The sequence below is a fragment of the Hemitrygon akajei genome, chromosome 1 (assembly GCF_048418815.1).
Source record: "Hemitrygon akajei chromosome 1, sHemAka1.3, whole genome shotgun sequence".
Classification (NCBI taxonomy): domain Eukaryota; kingdom Metazoa; phylum Chordata; class Chondrichthyes; order Myliobatiformes; family Dasyatidae; genus Hemitrygon; species Hemitrygon akajei.
Window position 1 is genome coordinate 180387854 of NC_133124.1, and position 9594 is coordinate 180397447.

The 9594-nt window shown below is 46.3% G+C and overlaps 1 protein-coding gene across 1 annotated transcript in view; it reads left to right on the forward strand.

Annotated features, from left to right (window-relative positions):
- The window catches only part of haus5 (HAUS augmin-like complex, subunit 5), a 71652-nt gene extending 66815 nt beyond the window's left edge, over positions 1-4837 (forward strand). The window contains exon 20 of the mRNA XM_073055721.1: positions 1575-4837. Coding sequence (XP_072911822.1) covers positions 1575-1746 — 172 coding nt within the window. The 3' untranslated portion in view covers positions 1747-4837. The remainder of the gene's footprint in view (positions 1-1574) is intronic.
- The last annotated feature ends 4757 nt before the right edge of the window (positions 4838-9594 follow it).

A 9594-nucleotide genomic window follows, 5' to 3' on the forward strand; every position in this document is an offset into this window, starting at 1 on the left:
AGCTGCAGTAAAAAGCCAACTTGTAGGTATTGTTCAAATTCTCTCTCTTGGGTCCAGCACAAACCATACTTTCCCAATCTTGCTTTGTATTGAAATCCCCCATGACATCTCCTCAGTTTCCTGTAGGAGCGGAATTCAGCTCCCAGGGTTCCCACATCTCACGCTAAGAACACAACTCAGCCCCTGGAGCCATTCTGTCTGCTCTAACTATGGATGAATGAAAATAAATTTACCAGAGAGGGACCTTGCCCAAGCCTGTTTTCACCAAAGCTTGATGAGCCGAAGCCTCCCCACTCCACTCACACAATGGCCGCTCTGCACGTCCCTGCCTTATTTTTATTTGTCTTTGTTGATGCATGAGGTCTCAAGTGCTGATTCAAAGTACATTTATAATCGAAGTACTTACGCAGCTTACAACCCTGGGATTAATCTTCCCAAAGGCAGCCACGAAACAAAGATGACCATGGAACCCATTCAAAGAAGAACATCAGAGACACCCATATGCAAAGGAAAAAACAAATTTGCGCAAATGTCAAAAAAAAAGCACGAATGAGAAACACAGGGCACAAAACACAACCACCAAGTCGCCTCTGGTCGCCTCACTATAGGAAGGATGTGGAAGCATTGGAAAGAGTACAGAGGAGATTTACCAGGATGCTGTCTGGTTTAGAGAGTATGCATTATGGTCGGAGACTAAGGGAGCTAGGACTTTACTCTCTGGAAAGGAGGAGGATGAGAGGAGACATGATAGAGGTATACAAGATATTAAGAGGAATAGACAGAGTGGACAGCCAGCGCCTCTTCCCCAGGGCACCAGTGCTCAATACAAGAGGACATGGCTTTAAGGTAAGGGGTGGAAAATTCAAGGGGGATATTAGAGGAAGGTTTTTCACTCAGAGTGAGTGGTTGGTGCGTGGAATGCACTGTCTGAGTCAGTGGTGGAGGCAAATGCACTAGTGAAATTTAAGAGACTACTAGACAGGTATATGGAGGAATTTAAGGTGGGGGGTTCTATGGAAGGCAGGGTTTAAGGGTCGGTACAACATTGTGGGCCAAAGGGCCTGTAATGTGCTGTACTGTTCTATGTTCTAAAGTCATCGAAAGAGTCCATGCGTATTCAATCCAGTTCAGTCAAGCACTGTGTCACCTGCTATCTGCAGGCCACCCTGATCAAAATAGCAACAAGTAAAAGAGGTGAGCAGAAACACATCATAACATGAACTACAGAGTCCCATCCACAAACTGTGTTGATTAAACTTTGCCAAGACCCTGGACTCTGGCACCACCCTCCAAAAACAGCAAGGAAGAGACAATGCAGGCACCTTCCCTTTGGGAGCAGCAAACAAAAGGGGGGGGGAAGAGAGAGAGAGAGAGCGTCACACACAAACACCTTCCTCCTGCAGCCGTGAGCAAGAGGCTGTCAGATGGCACTGAACACCCAGTTGGCAAGAAATGGAGTTGATTATGGGGCAACATTGTTAAAGACTGGGATGAGTGGTGAAAGAGTGGGGTGAGGATTGTGGTAACGCAACTGGTAGGGAGCACTGACCGCCGTTATCTCTCTTGCCCCGCAGGTGGGAGCAGCCAGCCCAGCTCTTGGTGCCCTGGGTGAAGAAGGAGGGGAGGAACGTGCAGGACTGGCTGCAGCGGTGGAGTCAGCTGGTGCAGCGGAGCCAAGACTACTTCTGGGAGCTGGAGAGGCAGAGACCCCCAGCTGCCCGGGACCCCCGCCAAGGCGGACTGTAAACCTCCACCCTGCCCGCCGTCCGCCATGCCCCACTGAACTCATCCCTGCCACATTCCACACATTCTCCTTCGCTCCCCAGCAGGCTACGGCGGTGTGAACTGCCCCCCAATGGGGATGACTGTGTCCTGTTGTCCCGGCTATAAAGGGTTGAAGGCGTCAGGAATTCTGAGTGGATCTGGGCGAGTGGTGGTGAGGAGAGGGCTATCTGCTGCACTGCAGGACGTGCGAGCAAAGCTGTTTGAACCCATCGAGTATTTGAGAGATTCATTGTATGTGGTCTGTCACTCCCCCTGAATGAGGACCCCAGACTTGTCCTTTGCCACTCACCCTCCGTGGTGGAGAGATGAGAGACCACAGGCGTTGGAACCAGAAGTAACACACTATCTGCCAGAGGCCCTCAGCGGGTCAGGCAGCATGTGAGGGAGGAACGGATGGAGACCCTCATCTGCATTGGTGGTGTAGAAGGGAGCTCGTCAGTTCGGAGAATGGAGAGAGGCCAGAAGGTGATGGATGAAGCGAGGAGGTGTAGGGCGATGGGCATACCAGCTAGTAGGTTAATTGGTCAGTAAATTATCCTGTGATGAGGCTAGAATTAAATAGGTAGGTTGTTGGGCAGTGTGACTTGTTGGACTGGCGGGGCCTGTGTCATGATGTATCTCTGAAAGAATGAGTAAATTGGTGTGTGTTCCTCTAGTTTACATTTGGCCACTCCTTGGCAGTGGAGTAATGGTGGGCAAGAGTTGGAATTGGTTTATTATTGTCATGAATCGAGAAACTGAAAGTTTGTCTTGCACACTTGTTTATACAGATCAGATCATTACACCGTGCGATTAGGTAGAACAAGGTAAAACAATAACAGAATGTAGAACAGAGTGCAAAAGCCACAGAGAGCATGCAGTGCAATAAGGTGCAAGGTCATTTGTACTTTGTGAGGTCAGGAGTTCACCAGTGTGGAAATGGAGTAGGGGAGTTGAAATGGTGTGAACTGAGAGCTGGGAATGGCTCTAGTGGGGGTGGGGGGGACAGGATCTAGGAGCTGCACAGGATGGTCGTCCAGTCTCACTATCATCAAGAAGGCCTCATCCAGAGCATACAATACAGCGGACGAGGTTGGTGGAGGTGCACGTGAATCCCTGCCTCATCTGAGGGTGCCATTCAACACGAAAGAGGAGATGTCACCTTGGCTGCGAGGGCTGAGGGAAAGTTTTAATTACTTAGAAAGAGTGTGGAACAGGTTCTTCGAGCACCTAGCATAATCACAGGACAATGTACAATGACCAGTTAACCCACTAACCGGTCGGTAACTGTGGGAGGAAACCCATGTGGCTCACAGGAGGAATCTATAAGCTTGCTTACAGAGGTTGCTGGAATTCCAATGCTCCGAGTTGTATGTGCCAGGAGTTAGGAAGTGGTCCCTGTGGAAGACAGTAGGGAGGGGGAGTTGCAGATGGTGGTGGGGCCTTATTGCTGGGGGGGGTGGTAATGACGTGCTGGAAGGGGAGGCTAGTGGGGTGAAAGTTGAGAGCTGGGGGAACCCTGTTCAGTTTGGAGGGAGATTAGGTGAGTGCAGAATCAGGGTAATGGCGAGAGCCCCAGCTGCAGGAAAGCAACATTTCCTGAATAGGGAAATCATTTCCGATATCCTGGAGTGGAAAGGCTTGCAGAACGGTACAGCACAGGAACAGGCCCCTGCAGCCATGATGTCTGTGCCAAAATAAATTAAATCCCTTCCACCTGAGGGATTCCTATCCCTCCATCCCCTACATATTCATGTCTTATCAACACCTCTAACACGTCTGTCTCCACCACCACCCCGGCAGCACATTCCAAAATCTTGCCCCACACGTCTCCCAAACTTTCCTCCTCTCATCATAAAGATGTGCCTCTAGTATTTGACGTTCCAAGAATCAAAATTCTTTAATATCACTGCCTGTGCATGAGTGTAAGCAGAGCGACATAATTGTTACTCCGGTCCCGATGCAGTGCAAGGTCACAGAGTTCAATAATATAAATACATATGAAGCTTCTATACAGTACTGAGATGGATTGATGCTAGGCTGCACTTAAAGTCACTGATGGGAAATAAATTAGTGACGAAGGTGTTGATCAGTCTTACTGCTTGGACAAAGTAACTTTTTGAGTTTGGTGGTCTTGGTGTGGGTACTACGTAGCCTCCTCCCTGATGGGTGTAGGGCAAACAGACTGAGCAGGTGGGTTACCGGCCCTTTCTGCGTACATGCCCACGATGGTGAGTAGTTTGGTGCCAGTGACGTGTTGGCAGTTTTGACTGCCCCACTGTAGAACTTTCCTGTCCACCACAGTACAGTTTCTGTACCACGCACCTACATTTTCTACTGCACATCTGTAAAATGATGTGAATATAGACGTGCAAGTCCAGTTCTCTTCAGCCTCCTCAGAGAGCTCCAGAGGAGTTTTTTTGACTGCGTCGAATGTGTCCTGCCTGGGACCATGAGAGATAGTGTGTGATGTGCTCTCCCAGGAGTTTGAAACTGTTTGCAGTTTCCACTGCTGTCAAAATGTCACTGGTGAATCATGGTGACGTATTGCAGGCTGCTTACTGATCTTGTAAATATACTTCTGAATTACTCTCTGCAGTCTGTAATTTTTCCTTAAGCAATATACTTAATGAACCAGCGATTTCACGATCTTGTGAAGATCTCGGCAGACTTGACTTTCAAGCGTGCAGGTACAGCACCTTTACAAATGGATGAAGTTACATCACCATGACTGACAGAGAGGGAGGAGGGGAGGGCTCAAAGCTGAGGTAAAATACAGAGGAATGAAACTGCCTCAACACAGCATCTTGCTAACGAATGAACAGTCACTGGAGAACAAGATCGAGGACCTCAGGGCAAGATTGCTGAATCGGAGGGTAGTGAGGAATTGCACCTGTTGTGTATTTCACATGTCTAATATTTGAGTAATCTTGTAACAATAGTTCAATCTTGTTTCTTGTAATCTTGTTTCAATAATTGATTAGGTTATATATATTAAAAAGTGAATTACACATGTCATCACACTACCACATATGTATGCACCTTGCTCAAAGTAAACCCAAAGTTAGATTCATATTTGGGACTCCTGTATCATCCTTTGAATTAGTTTAATGTTTTGAAGTTACAATACATAATAGCTGCATTCACGGAGACATGCATCACACCAGAAACTGTACAGTACATCAGTAAGACCCAAAGGCTTCTCAGTACTGACGGACCAAACTGATTCAGAGAAGGCGAAAGTTGGGGGGGGTCTGTGTTACGCGATGAGCTCTTTGTGCTGCTATGATGCAGGAGTCTTGTTCCCCCAGACCTGGGACATCTGATGATTAAGTGCCAATATTTCTACTTACTAAGGGAATTCTTCCTTTGTGATCCGACTGCAGTTTACATACAGCCAAATGCAGATATTTGATGTACTGAGCATCATGATTAGCAAACAAGAAACCGCCTACACTGACACCTTTCAAATCATCGTCCTGCTCTTCAAGCAGGCTTGTTTGAAGAAAACTGCCCAATTATCATCAACAAATCACTTGCAGCACCAGTGGTCCCAAAGTGTTGGACAACTGCTATACTACGATAAGGAATACTTATCATCTGCAGTCTATTCCTAGACTACACCAGGAAATCTGATCACTTGGCTGTCCTACCTGCTAAAGAGCAAGGCTCCAGAGGTGAGGACAACAAAGAGTTGGCCACAGGAGGCTGAGGAGTGGCTATGAGATTGCTTTGAGTCGGTAGACCAAGGAGATGGTGGTGGACTTTAGGAGATCTGGGCCTCATATGGAGCCAGTGATCATTAATGGAGAATGTGTGGAGCAGGTTAAGACCTACAAGTATCTGGGAGTACAGTTAGACGAGAAGCTAGACTGGACTGCCAACACAGATGCCTTGTGCAGGAAGGCACAGAGTCGACTGTACTTCCTTAGAAGGTTGGGGTCATTCAATGTTTGTAGTGAGATGCTGAAGGTGTTCTATAGGTCAGTTGTGGAGAGCGCCCTCTTCTTTGTGGTGGTGTGTTGGGGAGGCAGCATTAAGAAGAGGGACGCCTCACGTCTTAAGCTGGTAAGGAAGGCGGGCTCTGTCGTGGGCAAAGTACTGGAGAGTATAACATCGGTAGCAGAGCGAAGGGCGCTGAGTAGGCTACAGTCAATTATGGAAAACCCTGAACATCCTCTACATAGCACCATCCAGAGACAGAGAAGCAGTTTCAGCGACAGGTTGCTATCGATGCAATGCTCCTCAGACAGGATGAAGAGATCAATACTCCCCAATGCCATTCGGCTTTACAATTCAACCGCCAGGAGTAAGATATGTTAAAGTGCCGAGGTTAGGACTCAATGTATTTAAGTAAACTACTTAAGAACTTTTTTAAAAGCTATTATTAATGCTTTTTGAGAGGGTGATTTTAGATGCATATCATATTTTTACTGAGTTAAGTATTGTATGTAATTAGTTTTGCTACAATAAGTGTATGGGACATTGGAAAAAATGTTGAATTTCCCCATGGGGATGAATAAAGTATCTATCTATCTATCTAGATTGAGTTGTTCAAGGACTCGTCACTGACTTTATAAGAAACAGTTGCAGACGAGTGTGTCCCCACACAATCATTCAGAGTCTTCCCCAACCAGAAGCCCTGGATGAACCATGAGATCTGCAATCTGCTGAGTGCCGAATCAGTGGCATTCAAGACTGGCGACCAAGTTAAATGCAAGAGGTCCAGGTGTGATCTTCAGAAAGCTGTCTCACATGCAAAGTGGCAATTCTGGACAAACTTAAATCTCTAAAGGATGCTCAACGGCTGTCCACGGATGCCGCCCAACCTGTTGAGTTCCTCCAGCTTGTTGTATGTGTTGCTCAACAGCTGTGGCAGGGCTTGCATCCCATCACTTCCTATAAAGTGAAACTAGATGACAACAAGACTTCAATCACAGATGAGCTCCAAGTCTTTCATGCTCACTTCGACCATCAAAATGTGGAGGGACCTTCATGAACTCCCACAGCCCCTCATGACCCTGTGAATTTGGTCTCTGAGAGCATCCTTCAGGAGACTGAACCCATGGAAAGCATCTGGCCCAGTCAGGATAACTGGACAAGTACTGAAGGCCTGTGCTGATCAACTGGCAAGAATGTTCACTGAGATCTTTAACCCCCTGCTTTTGCAGTCTGAGGTGCCCATCTGCTTCAACAGGCTTCAATTATTCCAGTGCCTGTGAAGACCGTGGTAACCTGCATCAATGACTATCCAGTAGCACTTGCATCCACTGCAATGCTTTGAGAGGTTAGTGATGAATCATGTCAACAGCTGCCTGAGAAGCAACTTGGATCCACTTCAGTTTGCCTACTGGCACAACAGGTTCACTGCAAATGCTATTTCAGTGGTTCTTCACTCAACCCTGAAACATTTGGACAGCAACGATAAATACAACAAGATGTTCTTCGTTGACTATCATCCCTTCAAAACTAATCAATAAGCTTCAAGTCCTTAATAATCTCCTTGTGCAACTGGATCCTCAATTTCCTCACTTGCAGACCCCAGTCAGTTTGGATTGGCAACAACATCTCCTCCACAATCTCCATCAGCACAGGTGCACCATAAAGCTGTGTGTTTATTCTCGCTGCTCGGTTTATGCTTATGACTGTGGCTAAGCACAGCTCCAATGTCATATACAAGTTTGCTGATGACACCACTGTCATTGGCCGAATCAAAGGTGGTGATGAATCAGCATCTAAGAGAGATATTGAAAATCTGGCTGAGTGGTGCCACAACGACAACCTCTCCCTCAGCAATAGCAAGACCAAGTAGATGATTATTGATTTCAGGCGAAGGAAACGGGAGGTCAATGAGCCAGTCCTCATTGGGGGATCAGAGGTGGAGAGAGTCAGCAAAATTCCTTGGTGTTATCATTTCTGAGGATCAGTCCTGGGTCCAACAGGTTAATGCTGCTGTGCTTTCTTTGCAACTGCATCTCTAGTTTTTCAGAAGTTTGCGAAAATTTGGCATGTCATCTAAAACTTTGACAAACTTCTATAGATGCATAGTGGAGAGTATATTGTCTGGTTGCATCATGGCCTGATGTGGAATCACCAATGTCTTTGTAAAATGCAATGGAACCGTCCAATCCACCACAGGTAAACACATCTATGTAGACGACCATTACACATATCTATACAGAGTAATGTCATAAGAAAGGAGCATCCATTATCAAGGACCAATACCATCCAGGCCATGCTCTCTTCTCGCTGCTGCCATGAGGCAGGAGGTATAGGAGCCTCAGGACTCAAAACCACCAGGTTCAGTTATTACCCCTCAAACATCAAGAGCCACCTGGGATAACTTCATTCACTCCATGGGTTGTTTCCACAGCCCATGGACTCACTTTCAAGGAAAGTGAAATGTTGTTGATATTTATAGTTTATTTAATTATTTCTGTATTTATTTATTATTCTTCCATCATATATAGGAGCAGAATTAGGCCATTTGGCCCATCAATTCTGCTCAGCCATTTCAACATGGCTGATCTATTTCCCTTTCAGCCATAATCTCTTGCCTTCTTGCCATATCTCTTGATGCCCTGACAAATCAAGAACTGCTTCTTCCTTAAATATACCCAATAACTTGGCCTCCATAGCCATCTCAGCAATGAATTTCAGAGGTTCACCACTCTCTGACTAAAGAAATTCCTCCTCATCTCTGTTCTAAATGACGTCCTTCTATTCTCAGGCTGTGTCCTTTGGTCTTTGACTCTCCCACCATAGGAAATATTCACTCTATCAAGGCCTTTCAGCATTTGATAAGTTTCAATGTGATTCCCCCCCCCCCCCCCCTTCATTTGGATTTCGGTGGGTACAGGCCCCGAGCTATCAAAGACTCCTCATGTGATAAGCCTTTCAGTCCCAGGATAATTTTCATTAACCTCCTTTACACCCTCTCCAATGTCAGCACAGCCTTTCATAGATAAGACATAAGAGCAGAATTAGGCCATCTGGCCCATCAAGTCTGCTCCGCCATTCAGTCGTGGCTGATCCTATTTATTTTTTTAATCTCCTCCTCAACCCAGTTCCTGACCTTCTCCCCATAGCCTTTGATGCCATGTCCAATCAAGAACCTATCAATCTCTGCCTCAAATGCACCATTCTTTGGCTTAAAAAAAATTCTCCGCATCTCTGTTTTGAAAGGGCGCCCCTCTATTCTGAGGCTGTGCCCTTTTGTCCTAGACTCTTCCACCATGGGAAACATCTCCACATCTACTCCATCTAGGCCTTTCAACATTCAAAAGGTTTCAATGAGATTCCCTCCTCATCTTTCTGAATTCCAGCGAGTACAGACCCAGAGCCATCAAACATTCCTCGTATGATAACCCTTTCATTCCTGGAAGCATCCTTGTGAACCTCCTCTGGACCTTCTCCAATGCCAGTACATCTTTTGTAAGACTGTTCACAATATTCAAGGTGAGGCCTCACCAATGCCTTATGGTGGGACTCAGCATCACATCCTTGCTCTTGTATTCCAGACCTCTTGAAATGAATGCTAACGTGGCATTTGCCTTCCTCCTCACCAACAGGTTAACCTTCAGGGTGTTCTGCACAAGGACTCCCAAGTCCCTCTGCATCTCAGATTCCTGGATTTTCTCCCCATTTAGAAAACTGTCCACACATTTATTTCTACTACCAAAGTGCACGACCTTGCATTTTCCAACATTGTATTTCATTTGCCACTTTCTCGCTCATTCTTCTAATCTGCCTGTCCTTCTGCAGCCTGCCTGTTTCCCCAACACTACCTGCCACTTCACCAATCTTCGTATCATCTACAAACTTGGCAAC